The sequence below is a fragment of the Camelus ferus genome, chromosome 33 (genome assembly GCF_009834535.1).
Source record: "Camelus ferus isolate YT-003-E chromosome 33, BCGSAC_Cfer_1.0, whole genome shotgun sequence".
NCBI classification, from domain to species: Eukaryota; Metazoa; Chordata; class Mammalia; order Artiodactyla; family Camelidae; genus Camelus; species Camelus ferus.
The window spans coordinates 8,529,503-8,554,836 of NC_045728.1; the positions used below are offsets into that span (position 1 = coordinate 8,529,503).

The following is a 25,334-nucleotide window of genomic DNA, read 5'->3' on the forward strand; positions in this document are numbered from 1 at the left end:
AGGAATGACTCAATGCATTGTTTCGTTACACTATTCTTACTACCTTTAGATAAATTTGAGAATCTCCATTAAAATTTTTTAAAATCAGTTAAGTCGTTAAATTTTCGAACTGGTGGGTTCTACAGAGGAGGCGTCTCTGTGACGGTGCTGTGAGTGGTGCTGGCCCCCCGGAGGGGCAGGGCAGGCTGCAGGTAGCCCAGAGCTCGGTTCCTCCCCAAGACTGGCCGGGAGAGCTGGCCCTGGTGTCCTGATAAACGTCTTCCTCAGAGAAGCTCCTGGTTAGACAGATGTGCAGCTCAGGCCCCAGGAACCAAAGGAAAGGAAAAGAAGTATTTCTCAACTTCTCATATGAAAAAAAAATTTTAAAGCCCAGGAAAGGCAGCCTGCAAAGAATATGGGATTTGGAATCAGAGGTCTTGGAATCCCTCCTTGCCCCCAAGCTGGGACCAGTGAACGGCTCAGTGCCTCAATGTGCTCATCTATGAAATGGGACTATGATGGCCCTCCACATGCAAGAACTGTGGTGAGGGTAAGAGGAGATCTGATGGGAAGGTGGGAGGCAGCTCCGTGCGGTGGGTCAGAGACATGGGGCTGAACGGTGGCTCCACTGTGGTATCCACATAGTCAAATACTAAATAAATGAAAACTATTGTAATTAATTATTTAAGAAAAAGCAATTTGTTCAAGGCCTCAAAGTGAGTCAGCAGGGTAGTACACAGGAGAATTTGCACTCCACCGTCCTCCCCGCTAACCCGAGGCGCTTCCTTCATGGCTCTGTCTGGGCAGCGGATTCACAGCCGGTAACTTTTTGACATGCAGTAAGGATGGAAAGGAGGAGCTAGGTCATCTTGTTCTGACAGCTGGACCACCCCGGGTGACAGTGAACCATTCTCAGCATACATGGCTTCCCAAGCTGAGGCAGAGCATCCAGGATGTCCTGACCAAGCCTTGTGTGACGGCAACAGACGAGCATCCTTTGAGTCCCCTCCCTGCAGCACTCAGTAACTGCACAGTCTTCTCCCAGCCTCCATGTAGAAACACTTTTAACCCCAGCCCTGCCAGGATCAAGCTAATGAGGGGGACACGTATGTGCGCGTGTGTGTGTGTGCGCGTGTGTGTGTTTGCACGTGTGCATATGCGTGTATAAGAGGATGCATACGAACCTACGACTCCTGTTACCTTAGTGGGGCAGTGACCTATCTCAGTGCCAGAGCAGAACAGGAAACAGGGAGCAGGACCCCCAGACAACAGATAGCTGGACCCCTACTTCCCTGAGGCCCAGCTTTATTCAGAGGTGAGCTCAGCCACGTTCCCGGAGGACCTCCCCGCAATGTGATTTCCCAGTGTAATATTCACTTTGGCTTATGCAGAACGTGTATTCTGAATCTCATCATCGTCTTTCTGTGTCCAAAGACAGAGCATAAGAGGACCAAGGAGACAAAAACTCCGTTTCCTTTGTAAGCGACTGTTTCTGTTTGACTAAGGAAAAGAGAAAAAGGGCCACAGCTGGGGATATGCATTTACAGAGAATGTGGAATTTATTGGTGGGGTTTTTTTTCTTCCTTCTAATTAACAGTGTCTGGGATTTTACTGTAAGAATCCCTATCGCTTCCCCCAGTTTTGGATAAGGAAACAAATGGACACTTGATTCACTGTATTATGCTTTTAAACAGCTATTATGATGAATGACATTAGTTACTACAAACAAGCAATATTGAAATAAAAACAAATAGGTACAAACAAAATAATGTGTAGCCAAACTTCATTTGTTACAGAGTGGCACCTACTATAACTTTTATTCTGCTGAATTAAAAAAAGCCTAGGGTTGAACAGAGCCTAGGGTTTTGTTCTGCATAATGCATTTTCCCAGCAGAGGCCACTCACAGTATTTGGCTTTGTCAAAGCAGCTTTGACATTAAAAAGCCCTTAACTAATTGTAACTTATCAGAAAGAAAAAGTTAATTTGTCTTTTAAGCATTTCTTATTCTGCTGCAGTTAAGGGGGAAAAAACAGAGGTCTAGCTTTTTCAAGTCGGTTGTATGTGAAGCGGGGGTCGAGTCTTTGCTTGGGGTGTTTGCTTGGAAATAAACAGGCCTGTGTTTGAGAGTCCTAACCAGTAAGTAGCTGTGTTTCTTTGAGCAGGTCAGTTTCCCTCTCCGGGCCTCCATTTTCTCATCTGAAAAATAAAGATTTGGTTTGAATGTCATTCCCAGCTCACTGGGTTTTCGCAACAAAGCATAAAGGTCAGGAGGTATGACTTAAAAGCTGAGGCTTAGAATCTTAAAGATCGAGGTCAGCAAACTACAGCCCATGGTCAAATCTGGCCTGCTGCCTACTTTTGCACAACCTGCCAGCTAAGAATGGTGTTTACATTTTTAAATGGTTGGAAAAAATCAAGAGAAGAATATTTTGTGACAGGCAAAACTTACATGAAATTCAAATTTCGGTGTCCATAAATAAACTTCTATTGGAACACAGCCACCTCATTTGTTTACATTTGTCTGCTTTTGCACCACAATGGCAAAGTCAAGTAGTTGCCACAGAGACCGTGTGGCTGGCAAAACCTAAAATATTTACTCTCTGGGTCTTTACAGTCTGCTGACCCTTATAGATCAACATGGCTGCAACTTTAAGGTACATACCGATCACCTAGGGAATCTTATTAAAATGTAGATTCTGACTTAGTGGGTTTGAGGTGGAGCTGAGATTCTGCATTCCCAACAAGCCCCTGCGTGGTGCCAAAGCCAGTGGTCTGGGGACCACATTTTGTGTGGCAAGGCTGGGCTCTATCTGGTTATGCCATGTATTTGCTCGATATCCTTTGGTGCCTTTCCAGGACCTTCAGAAGAAACTCAGACTCCTTACTATAACGTGATTCTTGCCCATCCATCCAGCTTCACTGCCCACGGTGCATCTCAAGCACATACCTGGAAATGCACTCCAGGTGTGCACACACACGTCCTCCACTCCCTGATGCCCGCACTTTCTTATCCACGTGCCTGTGCAAACACTGATCTCTGCCTATGACATCCTCTCTTCTCCCCACCTCTCCACCCTCAACACGCCCAGTTGTTCAACTTCTTGTCCTTCGGCGCAAGTGGCACCTTCTTTGAAAGGCGCTTGCCCAGATTTCCTGAAGCTGAGCCAAGAGGCCCTTTAGAGAGGGACCCATGCTCCTCTTTGCAGCCTGAATTGCATGGCCGATGCCACTGACATCCTTAAAGCAGAAGTCATCCTGTTTATTCCTACATGCCCACTGACCAAGCACAGTGCTTGGTGCATGGTGGGGGTTTAACGTGCATTATTTGAAATGGGACAAGGACCCCCCAGAGAATCAAATGAGAAGCTGGGGCTAGAGCCCACACCTTCAGAATCCTGGTGTGTGTTTTCTTTTCCCTGAGCCATGCCTCAGAGATGGATGGACGTATTAGCGCTTTGGCATTTCAAGCAGAGGGAAATGCAGCCTGTGCTCTGAAACTCTTAGAGTGTTTGCGAGTAACAGCCCCTTCCCAAGGCTGGCAACTCTGTGGCGCACAGAGAACTCCTGAGCCCAGGGAGCAGCTCCTGAAGACACACCTCTTGGCCTCTAGGCAGCAGGTCCTGGCAGCAGCGCTGACAGAATCAGCACCCACAGCAGTGAGTCAATCTTCCCGGGGCCGACCCGTGCAGAGCACTGATAAGTGGTTGGTGAGGAGGCTTGGGAAAGAGACGCAGTCTTCATCACCTTCTCTCTGAGGCTGCAAGCATTTCCCTTCTCATTTCTTTTTTTTTTTTTTTTTTGTGGTGGGGGGGTGGATTGGGTTTATTTATTTATTTTAAATTATTATTATTATTATTATTATTATTATTATTATTATTATTATTATTATTATTATTATTATTATTATTATTTTAATGGAGGTACTGGGGATTGAACCCAGGACCTCGTGCATGCTAAGCAGGTGCTCTACCATTGAGCTATACCCTCCTGCCTCCCTTCTCATTTCTTATGGCTTCTGCTTCCTTATTGGTCACCTGGACCCAGAGGAATGTAGGTCAGACAGACAGACTCAGGCTGGGTGCAGCCACAGGGAAAGAAGGCAGGGGGTGTGATCCCTCTGGCAGCCCGGCTAGGTGAGAGGGCTGGGGCAGGAGGGAGGGGATGGTGTGTAGAGGAGCCACAAGGTACCCTGAAATATGCCCCCACCTGCTCTACATGGCATCTTCCCCACCCCTCCTCCTAAAATCCCCATCATGAGATTCACAGAGCTATTCTCCCCAGGTCATTGCTAGTTGCAGTGGACTGAACTGAATGGCGTCCCCACGCCAACCTTGCACACTCATACACTGAATCCCTGGCCTCCAGCGTTACGCTGCTTGGAGATGGGGCCTCTGGGAGGTAATTAGGGTTAGATAAGGTCTTGAGGTTGGAGCACAGATCTGATAGGATTAGTGTGCTTATTAGAAGAGATACCAGGGAACTCACTCTCTCTCTTTCCCCCAAGTGCCCACCTGGGAGAGGTCACATAAAGACACAGGGAGCAGGTGGCCATCTGCAAGCCAGGAAGAGGGCCCTCACCAGAACCCTAACCCTGCCAGACCTTGATCTGAGACTTGCAGCCTCCAAGCTGTGAGAGAAATCAATGTCTGTCATTTAAGCCCACAGTTAAGCTGTGGTGCCTTGTCTGTTATGGCAGCCTGAGCTGGCTGAGACGGCAGCCTTCTTTCCCGGGTAAATTGATCAAGTTCAGTTTCCTTCAAGTGAACCTTGATTAAGCTCGAGAAGGCAGGGGGCAAGTCCAGTTTTCTTGCCGTTGTCTCCCTAGCACCCAGCACAGGGCACATGAATAATAAAGGTTAATAAAGAAATGAATGAATGAGCTGAGCGCCTGCTATGTGCTAGGCACCATGCAGAGCGCTAGGGAGATGAAAAACCAGGCCACTATCACTCCAAGGAGACACGATCTAGTCTGGGAGACTCATGCAAACTGACGATGCCCATGTGATAGAAGGGCTCCAGCAGAGCTGTGGGATGGGCACACGCATTCTGCTTCATCATGGGAGTGGAGAGGTGGGTAGAGAAACACAAAAAACAACTAGTACAAACTGAGAAATTCTCTCAAAGGAGAGTATATTTGAAAAGCAAGTATACAATTGCTCCTAAGAGAAAAACGCACCTAGGAAGAAGGCATTTGTTGATTTGTTGATTCATTAACAAATCTGAGCAAGCCCAGCAGTGTTGGAAATGCAGGAACTCCAGTGCTCAGAGACAGCCGGGTCCACAGAGGGGCAGGGTGGGATAAGGGACCAGAAAGACAGGCAGCAAGCAGACTGTGCTTACCTCCTGACTGATAGTGATGCCTGGAAACCCACCAAAGGGAAAGAAACAGAAGTCGTTTCAATAGTGGAGGAATGGTGGACTGTTGGTGTCTTCAACCTCTATAGTGAAGTCTCCCGAGGGCTGTTAGGTGAGGTAGAAAGGCGTAAGGCTCTGAAGCCAGACTAATTCTAAGATGTTGGTGCCATTACTTACAAATTGGAAAAAATTTTTAATTGATCTGTCTCGCTTTTCACATTTGTCAAATGGAAATACTATGTTCTAATCCCCTCAGGATTGAGGAAAGAGTGAAAGGACACATAGTAGGTTCATATCAAATGTAAGACCTCTCCAGCTGTCTGTCTCCAATTAAGAAGCTCCAAACACCCTGCAGTTCCAAGATGGTCCTTTGAAAGCTTGGGGGAAACGGCTGCAGCCCGTCCTACCTCCCCAGTTTGGTGACTATCTGCTGCTTTCGTATCTACCCTCTTCCTAAACTCAGGGACTCAGAAGGGGCAGGAAAGCATCCTTTTTGTCTCTGGCGCCTGTGAAGCTACATGCTGCTTGGCTTATCAAAGGTACTTGAAACTTCGGAGAACTAAACTGCACAGATGGGCAAAGCGGATGTAGACTGTCTTAACCAAAGTCACAAGACAGATGGACAGTGGCGTTAGTTCTAGAACCTTGACCTCACAGTCCACAGATTTCTTGAGACCACCTGGCATCAGACCAATCGAAACAAAGACTCCGATCTCATCCTGTGGCGTATGTGTTCCTTTCCAAATCCTCACCAAATGGGAACTGCCACCCAGCAATGAGCAACCCATGTCACCATCCTCCCTCTCAGAAGCGGCATCCGCACTTTCGCACGGAGAAGCAGACACAACACTCGAAACAGCTCTTAAAACGCTTTCCTGCTATGTGGTCTATAAACACAGGAAACGGCAGCTGGCTGGGTTGCTGGTAACATTTATTTGTCAGTCAGGGTGCGAGAGCTCTGTGTGTGAGTTTAAAGCTGTGATCCAGGAACGAAAATAAACCAGTAAAGAAGAAACTGAGATGCCCTGACTCCAGCTCTAATGGAAAAGCCTCTGGGGTCAGAAAAACGAGGGCTGGGAACACAGCTCTGCCACTTATTCGTGATCCACGTTAAAGAACCATTTGAGCTTCCACTGTCTCATTTGTAAGTGGGTCTGTTAATAATACTCCATAGGTTTTCAGTGAAGGGTGACTTAGTGTTTATAAGGAGCTGTGAGGCCAGTGACTGGCACATCAAAGAGGATTAAAAAATATTTATCATCCTGCTCCGTGGTGTGTACCCAAAGCAGTTGAAAACTTACGTGCACATAAATGTTGACAACAACCTTATTCATAATTGCCAAAAATCGGAAGCAACCAAGATATCCTTTATTAGGTGAATGGACAAATAAACTGGTATACCCAGACAGCAGAATATTATTTATTGCTAAAAAGAAATGAGCTATCAAGCCATGGAAACGTGGAGGAACATTGAGTACATATTACTAAGGAAAAGAAGTCTATCTGAAAAGGCTACCTAACTGGATGTTTCTACCCAGATGACATTTTGGAAAAGGCCAAACTATGCAGACAGGAAAAGATCAGTGGTTTCCAGGGGCTGCAGGGGAGGGAGGCGTGAACAGACAGCAGGTGGCGCACAGAGGATTTTTCAGGGCAGTGAAATGATATCACCATGATGGATACATTTCTCCAAACCCATAAATGTTCAACACCAAGAGTGAACCCGAAGGTAAACTTCAGGCTTTGGGGGATTACGAGGTTTTAATGTAGGTTCGTCAACTGTAACAAATGTCGCACTCTGGTGAGTGATGCTGGTGATGAGGGAGGCTGTGCACGTGTAGGGGCAGAGGGTACACGGGACCGTCCTCTTAATTTTACTACAAACCTAAAAGGGCTTGAAACAGTCTTTAAAGAAAATGGTATTTCCCTCCAACGCCTTTGAGGACCTAATATAAACTCACTTGACAGCATGCAGATCTTTGGAAGAACTAAGGACCCCCAAGGAGAGCTATTCACTTGCTCCTGGGTGATCCCATAGCACCATTGACAGCCCTGTTTCTGGGCACATAGCAGTGTGCAACACACTTATTTGATCACTTCCTGGTCTTCTGTATCAGACTGGGAGCACCAGGGTGGTGGACACCATTCCTTATTCATACTTGTTTGTTTCTTTTGACGCTATCACAGTGCAAGCCCAATAAATGTGTTAGAAAAACCCCACAAATAGCGCCATTAACGGAAAATTAGTGGAAGTAAAGGCACCCGAACCCTCGACATACAGCTCAAAAATGTTGCTTCACTATACTGGCAGAAGTCTGGCAGTAAGCTGAGAAAGGCTGAAGAAACATGACAGTACTTCCTCCTTTATCACGATCTCTTCTTTTTTTTTTAAAGAAGCCAACTCCCTCTGCAGAAAGGGCAATTCCAGGGCAAAGGGTACCAAACGAGGAAACAGTCTTGGATTCTTTAGCAAAAAGTGTTGCAATATACATTGTCTCCACCATCAGAAACTGCACCGACAACAAGAAGGGCATCAGCCCTTCTGGAATTTCCTATTGCGAGGAGTTAAAGGCTGACCTAAGGCTATTCCTCTTACTGCTGAAAATTGCAGTCTCCCAAGCCTATTAATAAACTCAAAGCCACCCTCATTCCCTTTCTCTCCAATCTAACAGTTCCTTCTCTTCCTTCTTACAGGGGCTCTTCTGCCCCAGCGTGGTTACACTGGACGTCAGTGCATCCTGCTCACTGCTGCATCTCTGAGCCTCTGCCCACCCCCCGCTCCCAAAATGCTGAACATTTGGGATCACATGCCCAGATCCTTGCCAGCAGCTGGTGCACCTCAATCAGGACTGCCTGCCCAGCGGGCGAGTGCCAAGGCTCACCCTTTCTGAGGTCCTGGCTCCAGTCCCTCAGTCCATCACTGCACATCCCTTCAGTCCTTGTGCGTGGATAGTCCATTCCTAGCCAGCCCTGGAGATGGGACCACTCCAAAAGACGGTGCCTGGAATCAGATGTTCAGAGAATCCCAGAGACTTGGCAGCAAGACACTCTGCGGACAGCAGGCTGGGCGGAAGGTGCACACGCCCTTGCTGTGGGACAGCTCCAGCAGCCCTTCCCGCGCCTCGGCTGCTCAGTCCCTGGGGGGAGTCAGTGGGCTTCCTCTCTCGTCCTTCTGTCCTCGTGCTCGTGGCCCTGGGACTACCTAGTTGTTCTCTTTAATCGCTTTATGCGCCTTTTATTTCTGTAACTTTCATTTCCACCCTACCCCCATATTTTAAATGGGGAAAATGATCTATTCTACTATCGTGGCGCCGTAGAGAGAATCATGCATGTGAAAGCACCTGTGCAAAAGCTCACCTACAAAGGACAGCCTCAGTTCCACCTCGTTCCCCGCAGACCTCAGATTCTCTGCTGGCCCAGCCTCACCCCTCCCCCGCCCCCGGGACTTCAGATCCGTTCTGGACTCCAGTCCAGAACTCCTGAGTCCTTCTGAGGAGGCTGCTACGGCAGCTTGGTTACAGTCACAACCAGAGAGAGAAAACGTGGCTCAGGAGACAGGGCGTACCAGAGTTGGGCCCCTGGTTTCCAAAATTTGTTTTTCCAGTGAACAGAAATCCACACCCACAGCAACACTACCCACCCACTGAAGCCCCGAAAATAAGCATCTTCTTTTCACATGACAGCCCTCCAGATATTAGAGGTCAGATAACTTCCCTCTTCTGCTATCCAGTCACATTATATCAAAGTCATCTGCCTGAGCCTGTCTTCCCCAACAGCTTGGGATTCCCAGTGGTCGGAGACCCGGTCTCACTCATAGCTGTACCTCCCGCACTTGGCACAAATCCCACGTGTCTGCCACAAAGTCGTTGCTCAGTAAATTTTTGCTGAATTCATAGAATCTACTCTCTGTCCTGCCTCAACACCTTCTGTGACCCTCCAGGTCTTCTTCAGACTAAGCATATTTAGCTCCACACTACCTGTTTCCCAGGAAAGCAGTGGCAAGTGGCCCAGACTGCAGAAGAGGGAAAGGAGAAATAAATGAGAAATTTGACTGAGATTTCTCCCCTGGTCCTCCACATCTTTCTGAACCTGCTGCCTTGCAAACAGCAAACTTCTTTGTTTACTCAAGGTCCTCCGAGAGTCATTCCAACTGAAAGCCATCACGATCACGCACACACAGGCTATCCTGCAGAAGCGGTTCTGCTGGTATCCGGCCACTCGTCCCCCGCCGCCCCATGTCTCCACTCGACTGGTCCGCAGGGCGGGTGACCACGGCCCTCACACAGGACCACACTTGCCGCCTCTCTGCCAAGGCAGGATGGATAAAGTGACATCCAGAGATCTCTGGCACCTGAAGCAGCCAGACAGTACGGGGTGCGGCTGTCTGTTCAACCACACACTTGTGAGCCTGTGATCTTGCATCAGGAGGGAGATAAAAACTTCAAACGCTCTCCTCAATCCTGCCACACCGAGTTGCTGCAGGTCTGCGTGAGGTCTGAGGTTTCTGCCAGGCTCATCTTGATGGATCAGTTGATTTTCAAGGCCCACCTACAAGCGAATGTTCCCAGGGACCCTGGCCATCCTCATCCTGCTTCTGACAGGTCAGGGATTCTTCTCGAAAGAAGAGCAGCTCTGTGGATTTGGGAGGCCGGGCAGAAGGCAGGAGTGGTGTGGTCAGGCTTGCGCCCGCCCGGAGGAAAAAAGCCACTTCACATTCCTCCGCCAGCTGCCCTCATCTCCCTGCCCCTCCCCAGAACACGTGTCCAGTCCACTGAGTGCTACTCAAAGCATCCCTCTGCCCAGGTCGTAAAGGTGTTAGAGAGCAAACTTGGAAACTCACCAAAGATTCATAATGGCTTACTAATGTACACCTGGAGTCCCTGTGTGCCACACACACACAACCCTGTGCCTCCAGAGCTGGTGATCTTAACTACAGACCAACACTTAGGAGTCGGGCCCTGCACCGACTATTTTAGAGGTATCATCTCATTTAATCTTTATAACAGTCCCTTGAGGCAGATATCATTATCCCCATCTAACAGATGAGAAAACTGAGGCTTAGAAAGGTTTAGTAACTTGCCTTCAAGTGCAATAGGAATTTGAACGCACGTTGCTTTAACTGCAAACTCAAATACCAGGCAAACCACTCTGAACACTGTCCGAGGCACCCTCATTGAGGCCAAGGGAATGGGAGCACAATTCCTGCTTCTACTGTGAAGGCTCAATTTACAGCAGCCAGTGGAGGCTGGGAGAGGTGGTCAGCAAGCACTTGTGTTCTACTAACCCCTGAGTGCAATCCTGTGCCTGTCTTCTCTTAGTTTGGAGCTGAGATGGGTAGTACACATACACACACACACAAACACACACACACACACACACACACTCACTCACGCTGATAAACAGAGTGATATCATCACTGCAACTCCAGATCACCTCTCTAGACAGCCAATCACATTGCAGTTCCATTGGGTAACTGACCAGTAACAGACCAAAGCAACGGACAAGGCAGGTTGCCCTCTTGACCCCGGTTCTGTGTAATCTAGAGATACCACACTGTTTCTTTGGTCCTCAAGTTTCCTTCCTTCTGGTGTTCATTGAACTTCACTAAGCATCAGCTACACGTCAGTAGGTACTGTTGAGAGCTCACACACTGGAGCCAGACTGCCTGGAGTTTTCATTCTATTGCTACCACCTGCTAGTTGTGTGATCTTGGGCAACTTAAAAAAAACTCTGCCTCAGTTTTCTCATCTGTAAAATGGGGGATAACAATAGTTCCTCTCGCATGTGGCTATTATGAGGAATAAAATCATCCACATGTAAAGTGTTTAAAATGTTGTCTGCACACAGTAGGCACTCAGCAGAGGTGAGCTATGACTGTTCGGCGCTTGGGTTGGGAATGGTGAGGATGATGAGACAACAAATGAGGCGTGAACAATAGGAAACACAGACGAGGAGAGCCCGGTAGACCTCTATTCTGTGAGAAATCTCAGGAGCTGAGGAGACACGCAGGACAAAGTGCTTACAAATGTACAGGCTGTGGTTGGCAGAAAATGCCCCCCAAAGATGCGCAGGTTCTAATCCCCAGAACCTATGTTACCCTACATGACAAAAAGGACTTTACAGATTTGACTAAGCCAAGGACCTTGAGCTGGCGAGATGCAATCATAAGGGTCTTTGTGATGGAAAGAGTGAGGGAGGAGGAGCAGACGGGAAGATGTGACGGAGGAAGCAGAGGTTGGACAGATGCGTTTTGAAGAGGGAGGAAGGGACCACCAGCCAGTGAAAGCAGGTGGACTCTAGAAGCTGGAGACATCCAAGAAGCAGATTCTCTCCTAGAGCCTCCAGAAAGAACCCACCTCGATGGACATTGTGACTTCAGCCCACTACCTCCCGTTTTGGGCTTCTGATCGCCAGACTTTAAGAGAACACATCTGTGTTGTTTTAAGCCCCTGAGTTAGTTAGAGCAGTGCAGGGAAGCTGCTACACAGGCCTTTGGTCACATGCGCTGTATTTCACAAAACCTCTTGTTTTCACAAAAGCCACTTTCTAGCTCACTGTGACTCATGTCCCTACTTCCCCCCAAAAAGGTGGAGTGAAAACGTAAGCTTCCAGGAGGAAGTGTTCGCTTTGATGGAACTGGCCTCTCAAAGGGCTCCCCGTGTTCCCCACTGTGACAGAACTGGCTCCTCCGGAACAGCGGAGCTCGCTTAGGGAAGGTGAGAGCAGCCCGCCAAGCACCGCACAAAACCACCAGCTCACAGACTTTCTGGAAAAGCCTCAAAGGACCAGGACTCCAACACGGGTAACAAGTTAGTAGTAGATCGCTTTACACACGCATGACTTTTTGTGGTTTTTATTACACTTATATACATTGCCTCATTTTGATTCCTCCAACCTATAAAAATAACGTGTTCAAAACCACATCCTCAGAAAGGGACAGATCCAAAATTTGCACCAGGTCTTTAGCCTCTAAAGCCAGTTTTCTTTCCCCCAGAGAAGAACACCCCTCACGGGTGAGTGATGGGGACAACTTCAGTTCCCCTCCAACACCCACCCTGGTGCCCCTGGTGACACTTCCTATCCCCACCCCCCCCACGCCGCCTCTCAGAGGAAACCACTCCAACCGGCCAGGTGACAGATCAGCACCGTCTTCTACCAGTTGAGATGCAAACGGCAGGCATAAGGAGGGGAGCAAAAGGGAAAGAAAACTGACAAAGAAAATACATGAAAAGGCTAATCCAGACCGCAGACCAGCCCCTTCCTCCAGAAAACAGAGCCAAAAGCTCTTTAGAAATCTCTTTCTTGGAGGCAGAGCCTGGACTCAGGGAAGGAGCCTGATGTGGGAAAAGGCCAGCCTGGGAGGCGGGAGGCCTCAGACCAGCTTCTGTCACAGACCAGCCGTTGGGCTTGACAAAGTCACCTCGTGTGACATTGGGTAAACAGCGGGAGTAGGATGGGGCACTGAGACGCTCCCTCTGCGGGTTTTTTCCAAGCAGCAATGCTCAGGTTGCAAAATCTATCTTCTGTCATACATGACCCTCAAGTTGGGGCAAGTGATGCTGTTTTGCAGCTAAATATCAGGAAGTGTCTAGGTTGTGAATAATAACTAACATTCCTCGAGCACCTGTGTGGAGCTACACTTTCTGTTATCTGCAGCTTTTACAAAGTATTGTGGTGAGGTCAGAGTTCACCTTCACATCCTTTGGCAACTCTTGAAGAACTATTACTCACCAAATCACCTCAATTTAAAACTATATATTCTGTGTTTACAATTTCTGTGTCGACCAATTCTTAGAAATTCAATTCCCACCAATGTACAAACAACCATGTAAAGTGCAACATCCCTCTCTTTGGGGTAAATGTACCTTCTCCAACCTCGATTCAGGTACCCTCACCACCACCATTCAAGGCCTTCTGCTTGTTTCTCCTCTGTCTTCTTTCCTTGATCATTTCCTTCCAAATCACCCATCGTCCATTCATACGCCACACACACCCCGCCCCCGCCACTCGTCTCCAGGTTGTTGGAGAGCGCAGACAGAATGACATGCAATGACTTAGAAGCCTGGAGAAACCCTTCCCTTGGGGACACAGGAGATGCCCCAGCCCTGACCACCAGCCACCTCATGAATCTTGCTGTCTAATAAACAGAGCGCAGGTCCCCAGCATCCTTTGAAGAGCTATTCTTGATGGAGGGTTGGTGGTGGCTGGGGCTTCCTGGAGAGAGGAAATGACAGAAAATGAGCCTAGCACAGGGCGGGCTCAGATCTCAGCTTCCCGAGACCCACAAGAGGAGGAACTGAGAAGGTTTCTCAGTGCTTTAGCCACAGCACTGAATGCACTGGCTGGCACATTGTAAGGATGGGGAAAGATTCGTTGAATAAAGAAATGAATGAAGGGTCACACCATGGGAGTTAGAGATTTGCAGATACCAACTACTGTATATAAACTAGATATACAGTTTCTTCTGTATGGCACAGAGAACTATATTCACTATCTCGTAGTAATTTATAATGAAAAAGAATATGAAAAGAAATATATGTATGTATACGTATGACTGAAACATTATGCTGTACACCAGAAATTGACACAACATTGTAAACTGACTATATTTCAATTAAAAAAAAAAAGATTTCAGTTGTGAAGATAGGTCCTAAGAGGCCCCAGAGAGAAAGATCACTGTGTACAGAAGTGGCTGAAGACAGTGGACAAAGCACTTTGCATCTTTGTAGGTGATGGAGGGAAGAGCCTTGACCTTGCCTGCTTTACACGGTGAAGCTTAGTAAGGTGGGAGGGAGGGAGAAGAGATGGAAGAGAGAGGGTAAGAGAGAGGAAGGGGAGGGGATGGGGGGAAGGAAAGCAAAGGGAAGAGGGGTCAACTGGATGGTGGTTGAACAAGTTCTCCAGGACAGGTCAGATCTGATTAGGCAAAGAGGAGAAAAGATGGATACACAGGCGATCCAAGGACAGACTGATTAAGAAATGAGACAGCAGATGCCTCGGGTTGAGAACTGCAGCCACCCTGTGTGGTTCTGCATGTGTTTGTCTGTGTTTAAAGAGACTGTACACAAAGGCAGCCTTAGGAGGCAGGTTTCTTTCCTTCTTGCTCCATGCTTCCCGCCCAACATAAGCGAATAAACATTTAGAGAGCAAATGCGCACAGCCAATGTTTCTGAATGGGGCGCCGTCATCACGGAAGTAGGATTCTAAACAATCCTGCTACCTGATTCACGGAGGAGGTTTATCCAGCAAAACCTGAAAAGAAATCTGAGACACTGGGCTGCCTCTGGCCATCTGCGCCGTCAGCTCCCCCTCGGCGTTCTCCGGACTGCTGTGAGCTGCCACCGTGCTGTTTCTCTCAGCTTCCCACCGTGCGTGGCAATAGCTGGTCCTGGTGGAGTTCATTGCCAATGCTGCTTTATGTACGAGAATGTTTATTCTTCCACTGGGGCAATGCAACACAATGGGAATTGTTACACAAACAGCTGGTGACTCCCCAGAAGGGGAGATGTCCATTTAATTACAAAGGTGCCAAGGAGCAATTTACTTCCCCCAGGGGCTTAGGCTCAAGGCAGTCTCCCCCTCTCTCAATTAACCAGCATTTTGCAAGAGAGTACATTATGTACCAATTTGAAAATCATACTAATACATACTAGTTTGACAGCTCCCCACCATCGCAATTGCCTTCTATCTTTCTTTGTTTCCATTTATTTACTTTTTAGAGTATCAATAGTCCTGAAGACTTTTCTTTAAAGGGAATTTGACTATATAGCACTGGGGAAAACGAAACAAAACAAAAACAGAGAGGCCAAACACTCTGGAACAAGAGAGCACACACACACAAAGCAGTGAAAACACATTGTGCTGAGCAATGTGCTGAGCACATTGTGCTGTCCGTGTCACTCCCGGGTCACCAGAACTGCAAGGGACCCAAGAGGTGATTGACTTCAACCCCTTTTACAGGTGGGGACACTGAGGCCTAGGGAAGGAAAAAGATGTGTGTGAGTCCAAACAGCCCACAAGTAAGAGAAAGGTGAGAGCCCCAAGCCAGGCTCTGGAAGAAAGGTGCATGCAGTTTGCTTCCATTGTGTGCCACCTCTGGGCTACCTGCGGGGTGTGAGCCTTTAGACTAGGTAGACAATTATTCACCCAGGCCGAGAAAGGCACACCTGCTCCTCAGAGTCACTGTGGATGATCTGCAGCCAGCTAGAGTGAGTGCCAGGTGGTGGAACTTGGCCTTCATCTTTTCCTCCTGAGACTTGCACAGAATTTAATAAGAAGCTGTGCATACAGTAGGAGCTCAGACAATTTCTGGATGTTCATCCAAGGCACTTCACCATAAGCCTCATCCTCTTAAGTAGCAAGTGGCAAAGGACGTGACAGCAAAGCCACCAGGGAAATGGGATTTTGGCGAGATGGACCAATGGAGGACATCACCCATCATAGCCTGAACCCCCGACAGAAAGTCCAGAGGCTCAGGATGCTGCTACATCTGTCCCTCCACCCTCTCGGGAAGAGAAAAACCAGAGATGCTCCCATAGGCCTCTGGGAAAACACCCAGTGGCCCCTGGAGAAACTTCTAATGAAGAAGGAAGGGCTTTCAGTCCTAAGGGGGCTACAGGCATCTCATTTTCCCAACAACTACTCTGCCCTGCATGGGACTGTGCCCACCACAGTGCAGAAGCCATTGTTCAGTGAGGTGTTTTTGGTTTTTTTTCCCTCTCTAGGGCTGGAGTCTGATCCCATTTGAGATAAATCAGAAGACACCAATATGGCAGTCCTTCAAATCCCTACCCTGGCCACTTATTAGAGTCAGCATGTGGGCGTGGGGTGAGGCACTGGCTCTGCTCTGGCTGAGGGCACCCCGGGGGCACCTTGCAGAAACAGGTGCAGGGGATCAGGATTGAAGTCCTGAGGAAGGCGGCCATCCACCTCTACACCATGCTCACTGCTTCACGATCACAGCTCAGTGAGGAGCTGAGAGATGTCAAAGCCAGGAGTAATCAGGAACCCAGCCACAAAGGGAGTTGTGCAGAATGAAATCACCACTAGAGTAGCAGCCTCCCTCCTCACTGAAGGGGTACAGGCACGACCACCTCCAATTGGTCGGGTGGAAACCCACCATTAACCCTTGCAATGGTCCTTGGTCCTTGGACTTATGAAGAATGTCAAGAAGGTCGCATGTCATATCAGTAAACAAAGGATGTTGTGGCCATCAAGCCAGCAGCCACTGCAGCTGCCCACACCCCCAACTGTGCACCCTGAGGGGGTAGAAGAAGGCAGGGGGGCCCTAGAGAGTTGAGGTGCACATCAAAGGAATGATTTCAATGAGTCCAGACTCCAGCATCTTCCCATATCCAGAAAAGTACCAAATTCATTAACTTGAGATGTCTGGTTTTCTTTAATTAACAGTAGTCTTTTGATATCCTGACTACCTGGTTTTTGCTATAAAAACTCCTATACATCCTGGCTCCTCCCTCACCTCTTCCAAGCTGCCTCCCAGGCTTGAATCCTCAGCAAGTCCCCCAAATAAGACATCATTCTCAACTTTCAGGTTATGCATTATTTTTTTCCAGTCAATACTGTCAACACAGCATAGACAGGAGAACTGAGGCTGAGGGCATTCAGCTGCTTGCCCAAGGTCACCAGCTAGGAAGAGGCAGAGCTGGGATCCAAACCAGGCTGTCCCAACAGCTGCCACGAGTTGGACGTCTGTGTGTCAGGCAGAGGATGACTGGGTCACTTCAGTCCCAGGTTTCCCAAGCAGAGGGACACCCCCTCACACACATCCCCACCAGAACCCGCTGGGATGGAGCTGGCCCTGAGCTCCGCCCCCCACTGTCATCAGCAGGAGCAGGGCTGGCGGGAGACAGAGGAGTCCCTAGGCTCGCTGTCTCTCTGAAAAGCAAAGCCTTTGGCACTGAACATTCTTGTTCTCCCAGTGAGAAGCAGCTAGAGTTTGAGGCGACTGAGGGCGGGGTAGTGACAAAAACCACAGAGAGTCGTGAGGCGAGATGCTCTTTACTCTCTGGGGACCTTAATCTTCTGAACCCCAATTTTCTCATGAAAATACCAATGTCTGAAACTCAATAGTGATTATGGATATGAATCTGCTTTATAATCTCTAAAGTGGCCTAGAAATCTCAGGTAGTACTAGGGCCTAACAGGGAATGTTCACAGACACTGTGTGCAAGGGGTTGTAATTACATCACTAGCACATCCAAATACATTGAGATCACTCAGCAACGAAAGAAGAGACACTACTGTTACATGCAAAATTGCGGATGAGCCTCAAGAATATTAGGAAAGAGGCCAGGCAGGCGCCCGAGTGTGCACTGTGCTGATTCCACTTACATCCAAGTCCGGAATATGCAAGCTGATCCAGAGAGACAGAAAGCAGATTGGTGGTTGCCAGGGCAGGGCTGGCGAGGGAACTGACTGCAAAGGGGCACAAGGAGACTTACGGGTGTGATGGACACGTGCCATCTTGCAGTGGTGACTCCACGAGTATGTTCATTTGTTGAAACTGATCAACCGTTAAATAGGTTTAGCTTATTGTACATAAATTATGCCTCAGTAAAGTTTAAAAAAGAATGTATGCCAAGGTCTTTCTTTTGAGCCAGGTCCTTTGGGTAGCCTGGAAAGTTCACTGGACTTGCGGTTCTAGTCCAAGACGGTCATGGAGACATGGCCTCACTCAGGGCAAGTCCCTGAGCTCCTCCCAGCCTTAAGTCTCTTCATCTTTAAGATGATGCTTTTATCATGAGTTTACCTTATAGGAGGGCTGTGTCGATCAAGAGGGATATTTAGTGCATGTGAGAGCAATTTTTCACTTGTAAAATAACACACAAATGTAAGGAAGTGCTGTGTGGACACTTGGTTATGATGGGTTGGTTGGAGACGTCCTTGCCCCGTCCATCTATAAGATGCCATCACTTCAAGTTCGCCCTGGTTGGTCTCCTCTTTCTATCCAAGGCCCCTGGGAAAGCAGCCATGCCCCCCCCCCCCATAATCAGCCACGATTTAGAGATGCTGAATTAACCAGGTACTTTCAGGGGACCCAATGTCAACCTCCAGGTAAGCCAGAGAAGGCCAGAGAAACTGGATACTTAAATTCATGGGCCCTGCAGGATGCCTCTCAATTCCGTGTAGAGCCAGTTTGTAGCTGCTATAATCTTTAGGCAGTGAGGCAGAGCTAACGCAGCTGACTATCCAAAGCAAAGTCAAAGGCGCTTTATTCAGCTCTTTTCTCCTGCCACAGTCCTGCTCTTTAACTTGGCATTGTTCAAATATTCAACAGCAATAACTGTTGAACAATTTTGGAAAATCAACAGCAATAACAACATAATAGCACATGTATATCGCGCTGGAGACCTCAACCACCACCTTCCCTCCTGTCTTTTCTTTCCATCCAACACAATAATACCATAATCATCTCTACCTTGTGTCCAGATTATATTTCTAACTAAGTCCCTCCCTACCCAAGAGCTCATTTCTGTCTTCACAAAGCCTCATGAGTCACACAGGACGCGTAGAGGTCCGGCACCAAAGCTGATCGGGATGTGGCAGGAAAGGCGTTCAACGGAAGACCTGAGTGTCAGTTTCAAGTGTCAGCTTCAAGTGTCGGTCGAATTCAGTGCATCACACCCCTGTCCATCCTTTGGTAAGATTCTATTTCTCAATCATTAGGAAACATTCGAGAGCCGTTTGGTATAGACAAAGTAGCAGCCACAAGCAGGCCCAAAGGATACAGAAGACCAGCATAGTATCAGCAGGGCCTCCTCAAATTCAGGCACTCGGTGACTGCTCCTGAAGCTGGCCTCCAGCTGCAGAGGAGCCTCACTGTCCCCCAAACCACAGAGGCTAGGAAGGGGGCAGTAAGAAGTCCAGAAGGGATGCAAAGCAACACTCTCAGAGTTGGTCCTGCCTCCTTGGGTGACATGTTCGGCCCCCCCCCCCCGGCCCCAGCCAGGCCTTCCCCCGGACAACACACGCTCTTCCTTTTCCTTTAGACCAATCTCGCTCCAGTCTTGACAACGCCTTTATTTTTAGAACTTTTGAAACAGGGAAGAGCTAAGGGCACAGAAAAAGAAGAAGGGATAGGCCATTTTGGCCCCTTGACAGCTTCCTTCCTGAGGCCTCCCTAACACCTCCCGGCCTTGTGCTTCCTTACACACATGCGCACGCACACACAAACACACACACACACACAGATACACCATAAAGACAGCCACTTCTCAGTCCTTCTCCACATGGTGGGTTCTTCTATTGTAGCATCTAAATTGGACTGAAGGTCACAGAGGGGGATGGAAAAACCCGAGCACAGCTCCAGGGGAGAAATGAGCTAAAGGAACATGCCCGGAGGTCACCCTGCCTGCTCAGCACTCCTCTCCCGCTGCTGTCAAGCACTTAACAAGCGTTCACTAATTAATCCCGGTGCCCTCAGAGGGAGCCAGCGGGCCCTGAGGCCTTGGGTGACTTATCCAAGACTAGAGCCCGCTGGCCCACCCAGAGCCCGGTGAAGGGCCCTTCTTGTTTCTGTACAACACCAGGCGCAGTTACTCCAAGAGGGGAAACAAGAGCTGTCGGCCTGGCTACCACCATTCTCTCCAAAGGGCCAAGCTCCAGATCTTGGGATCATCCTTTCTTGAAGCATCACAGCCTGGTCCTCCTGGTCCTCCAGGAAACCATCACCGCTCTCTCTCGCTTTCCCATTCATCACACTCCCTCCTCCAGGTTTAAGGCCTAAGGAAGACCCTTCTCAGAAGTGAAGCCCAATGCCCTGGCCCTCTTTCTTCTCAGCCCATCAAAATGAAGTTATAAGTCCTCTCTCTGGAATCTCAGCTGGCCCCGGGGAGAGGTCCCTCTTCTTACTGACCCGATTAAGTTATTAAGAGGAAGGCTGACCACATCAGCCTTTCTGGGCCGAAGTGAAAGAGATGTCAGCCTGGATAGGGAGTGGAATAGACCAAGGGCTCCAACCTTCCGAGGTAGAGAATTTGAGAGACGGAACAGCAGACCCACCTCCCTCCCCAGGCTGTTTCATCATGACCCACTCTGTCTGCTTTTCAGTAAAGAGAGGCAGTGCTAGTAATCATTGTAGCTGTGATCGGCTGCATAGCAGCTCCTCCCAAACTATTCACGTCCCAATTCCTAGAACCTGTGACCATTACCGTATGGCTAAAAAAGGGGTTTTGCAATGTGATTAAGTCAAGGATCTCAAGATAGGAAAATTATCCTGAATTATCTGGGGAGGCCCTGAATGCAATCACAGCATCTTTATAAGAAAAAGGCAGAGGGAGATTTGACACAGAAAGAAGAGAAGGCAGTGTGACCATGGAGGCAGAGACTGGAGGGATGCAGCCACAAGCCAGAGGATGCCGGCAGCCACAAGGAGCCAGAAGGGGCAAGGACTAGACTCTCCCTTAGAACCTCTGGTGGGGGGCACAGCCCTGCCCACACCTTGATTTCAGCCCTTCAGAACTGTGAGAGAAGAAATTTCAGTTGTTTTAAACTACCCAGATTGTGGTAATTTGTTACAACCGCCACAGAAACTAACATGGTAGCTAACACTTAAAGATCACCCACTCTGTGCCTGGCATTACTCTCAGTGTCTTACCCACATTAACTCATTACGTCCTAGTCCTGGATGTGAGGTCTGAGCTATGCAGACACTGCCTGGGTTTGACCCCCAGATTCATTGCTCACTGTTGTGACCCTGAGCAAATGATCTCTAAACCTCTGTCTCCTAATTCATCAAAAGGGCATATAATTAACTTCTCATTGGGTTGCTGGGAGGATCAAATGGATAATAAAAGTACAGTGTTTAGAATCGTACATAATAAGTACTCAATAAATGCTAGCTACTATGACATCTCAGGGATTGAACAAGCCAAAATTAGATCATCATCCTAATCTATCAGGATATGGATGAGGTCTCCTGGACCCAGTGCAGGAAAGATGTCCTGTTAAAGCGACTCTGAAGAGCTAACATGACAGTCTGAAGGATTCAGTTAAGTATTTCTTCCCTTAATTAAGCAATTTGGGTTCTGAACGCTGGCCTCACTTCAGAAAGGGCAGGTGCCTGGCACCATGCTGCTTCTGCAGCCTTGCTCCGCAAACTTCCTGACCTCCCCTTCTTAGGGAGACCTATGCATATCCATCACATGACAGCTTCCACACCTGACAACCCCTATAGAGCCCACTGCATCTTCTCCCTGTAACTCTGACATCAGGAACTGGAGCCCCAGTGCTTGGAAGTTAGTGGAAGGCAGGACTGTCAGCCCATTTTATGGCCTTCCAAGGCCACTCCAATCTTCCCAGCAGGCTGAGTGGAAAGATAAGATCAGGGGTCAGCTTTGATTAAGAGGTTACAGCCATGTGAGTAAAGAAAAAGATTTGCCCAGAGGGCAGGTAAGGGAAACCTAGAGTTATCTCCTGAAAAAAAGGGGGGGGGGGTAATAAACTTTGATCAAGTTGGCCCTTTCTGATAAAGTTTGCCTAACTCCCTGTTTAGGTGATGTCATTCAAAGAAACAGCGCCCCACAGGCTCCCGGGCCTCGTGCCCCCACCTAAGAAATCTGCATGCGAGGAATGAACCAAGGGAGAAGGGCCTGGCCACCCGGCTAGGCTTCCTCCCAGGCAGGGTTCCAGCCCCACGGTCTTGGGTGGCCAGTTTCCGAAGACTCCTGCTGCGGCTGCTGCCTTGTGCTGGCGACCAGGCCTCTTCCCAGCAAGCTGCTGGGGCAGCCACCTGCGCGCTCTCTGCCCTTCCCTACCCCACCCTCCAGGAAGAGGGATGAGGGAGGACCGCTCCCCCTCCTTACTCTCAGGCACCCACAGATTTCTGCGCTGCCGTCACCACTGACGAGAACCCAGGTCCCCTGGGGGAATTGCTTCCCCTTCTCATTCCATCTTCCCCATCAATGAACACGCATGCAGCCCCCACGCTCCCGCTCCTCCTACTCCGGAGGGAGACCGAACCCGAGAGCGACATCCGGAGCTGGAAGCTGCTGCAGTGGGAGCGCCGGCCTCCCGGCCCGGCTGTTCCTTGCCCTTTCCCAGCCATCAGAGGATTCCAAGCCAGCCAGGCTTTCCGGATCGAGAGGGTGCCCGATTCCTCTGTGGGGCCCCGCCTCCCCGCGGGCTCCGCGCTGGAGACCTCGGGGAGCTCGCGGGAGACCTGCGGAGCCCCAGCCGGGGAGGACGGACGCCGGGCACGGTCCCCGGGACTCGAACGCGGTGCTCTCGCCCGTAGGCATCCCACGCCCTTAGACACGCAGCACCAGAGGCATCCCAAGCCAGCCCCCAGCCCAGCGCTCCGGCGCGGCGCCCTCCCCTGCACCGGCGCCAGGAGGAGCCGAGTCCCGGGCCGCCAGCGCGCCCAGCCCGCCCCCAACAGGTCGTGGGCAGCGGGGAGCGCGCCGCCCGCCCGGCAGGCGCGGGGAGGCGAGCCGGAGCGAAGCCGAGGGCCGGGCGCGTGGGGCGGGAGGGGTCGCGAGGGCTGCGAGCCCGGCCACTTACGCGCGGGCTCTGGGGAAGCCCATGGACAGGAGCACGTCCAGCGCCGACCCATGCTTGATGGTGCCCGGGCGCTGCTGGCGGTTCCTCCGCGGGGTGACTTTGCTGTACAGCTCCTCTCTTGCAGCCATGCCGAGCGGGCTGGGGTGGCCGTACTGAGCCATGGCTCAGCGGCCAGCCATCGCCCGGGAATACGCCCGAGCCGGAGGGTCCCGGAGGGCGGAGGGGCCGGTCCGGAGCCGGGGAGAGAGCTTGGGGACCGAGAGCCGGGCGGGCGGCGGCGGCGGCGGCGGAGGCGGCGCTCGGAGCTCCCCCGGTGTCGAGACTCTGACGCTTCCTGGTGAGGCCACCGGAGCTAGAACGGCCCGCGAGCGGCTTCTGCCGGACCAGACGCCAGCGACTCGGGCCCCCGGGTGCCCCCTGCCCGGCGCGCGCAGCAGCCCTCTCTCCTCCGCCCCCTTCCTCCTCCTCTCCTAGCAGTCCGGGAATTTGCAATGAGTAATTTTTGAATGGATCAAAAAGGAAAAGAAGCCTTGTGGGCTGGCCCTGTCTTGCCCGTACCCGGCCCCGCCCCTCTCTTAAAGCGGCAGCGCGGCCGGTGGCTGCTCCTGGCGGGGAGCGAGCTGCAGCGCGAGTCCGGGTGCTTCTGGGCGGAGGGCTGGAACCCGCGAGGGCTGCCCGTGCACGCTGGTTCCGGAGAGTCGTCCCAGCGCCGTGGCTTCTCCACCGCTTCCATAGAGGGTCAGCTGGGCCTCAAGACACCAAATCAACCCATTTTGAGTTTCCTATGTTTCTAGATGGGGTTTTTAATGGAAATTGGGCGAACAGATGGACGACGTTAATGAACCAGAAGGACGAGCTATAAGGCCCAGATAAAAGGTTTTGCTTCCCGAAGACCCTGTAAAACCCAGATGATTGTTACCGCCGTTGGAGTCCAAATTCTTATCAGCTGGCCAAGGGGCCACACTGAAGGTCTACCGTGTTCTCCAAGAGCTAGATAGTGACTTCAGGGCAAAGAGTGGGACCTCGGGCTCTCGGGTCTGGGAATGAGGAAAGGAGAGGAAGAGGGAGGGGAAGGCAAAAGGAGGAAGGAGGAGGAGAGGAAGGAAGTGGGAAGTAAAAGCAGGGTGGAGGGGGAAGGAATAAAGAACACTTTCTCTCTATAAGACGTTTTCAAAACAGAAGGGGCTGATTTTCAATAGAGAATGAGTACCCTGCCAATAAAAAGATTCAAAGACAGACTAGATAGAGAATAAGTAAACTGCATCACAGGTTGGACAAAACTACTCCCACCTCCCAAAAGGTGGAAGTCCCAGCCATCCCCACTTCCCATTGCCCTACACCATGAACTTGGCTTGAGGGTGTTAAAGCTCTTTCATTTGAGACAAACTTAGATAGTCCTCAGTTAAGAACAAGAGCCCTGCTTGGTGTAATGGAAAAGGCATGGAGTAAACCCTAGCTGCTCTTTGTCAGGTCATAACAGTACCTGACATTTATTGGGCTCTTGTATGTCCCCATTGTGCTCAGGACAATAAATGAATTAACACATTGAATTTTTATGACCCTATGAGGTGTGTATGATTATTACCCCAGTTTACAGAAGGGAAAACTCAGCTCAGATTGGTTGAGGAAGATCACAGAGCTGGTAAGTTGGAACCAGAGCTTTTTTCCACTGTGGTGTCTTGAACAAGTTGCTTCTGCCCTCTACAGCCCTGTGTCCTTATCTGTATGCATCATAGTAACTTGGCTTACACACAGGGGGTTCTGCAGAACCGTCAGCTCCTTTCTTTGCCTGGAGCATGCGGGGAGGGAGGATGACCAGCTCTCAAGGAGCAGTTTTTTGATGTTGCTTTATAAGGCTTCCAAGAGTTTCACCAGGGGAAATGACACAGCTTAATTCTCCTAGCCCAGAATCAGTTTTCTAAAGAATATCCAGTAGTGTTTGGAAGTGGGGGGATAAGGGCTAAGGGGGCTTCAACAACAAGGTGCTTAATTCTGCCTCCTGCTGTGCAAGGGATGAGGACAATTTCACACTTCCTGGGTGGGGACTTCAGCCAGAGCAGAGGAAGTGTCCTGAAGCCCTGTAAGGGCATCCCCAGGTATGGGGCAAAGTGACAGCACTGGGCTGGGGAAAGTCATACCTGGTAGACTAGACTCTGTGGGACATGTTCAGTAAAGGACACTGGACATTACCCAGGATTCCGAATTTCTTCCAAATGCCTGGGCTGAGTGTCAAATGACCTGGAGCTTAATCAAGAGATAATGTCTGTGCAAGCAGTTTGTACAACATAAACACTACACAAATAACAACTCATACTTACTGAGAGCTTGGCTTGTCCACTGGTGCTGTTCTTAGCTTCTTACACATATAATTCATTAATCCCTTGACAAGGCAATGCAGTAGGTACCCTATTACCGTCACCTGCTTTACAAATGAAGATGTTGAAGCAGACAGAGATTAAGCAACTTGTCCAAAATCACA

At 49.7% G+C, this 25,334-nt stretch overlaps 1 protein-coding gene across 3 annotated transcripts in view; it reads right to left on the reverse strand.

The window, feature by feature from the left end:
- UBASH3B (ubiquitin associated and SH3 domain containing B) overlaps positions 1-24,290 on the reverse strand; it is a 128,638-nt gene extending 104,348 nt beyond the window's left edge. For 2 of the 3 annotated variants that reach the window (XM_032472680.1, XM_032472681.1), the window contains exon 1: positions 22,856-24,290. In XM_032472680.1, coding sequence (XP_032328571.1) covers positions 22,856-23,016 — 161 coding nt within the window. In that variant the 5' untranslated portion in view covers positions 23,017-24,290. The remainder of the gene's footprint in view (positions 1-22,855) is intronic. The other variant, XM_032472678.1, reaches the window with a different exon arrangement.
- Positions 24,291-25,334: the final 1,044 nt, after the last annotated feature.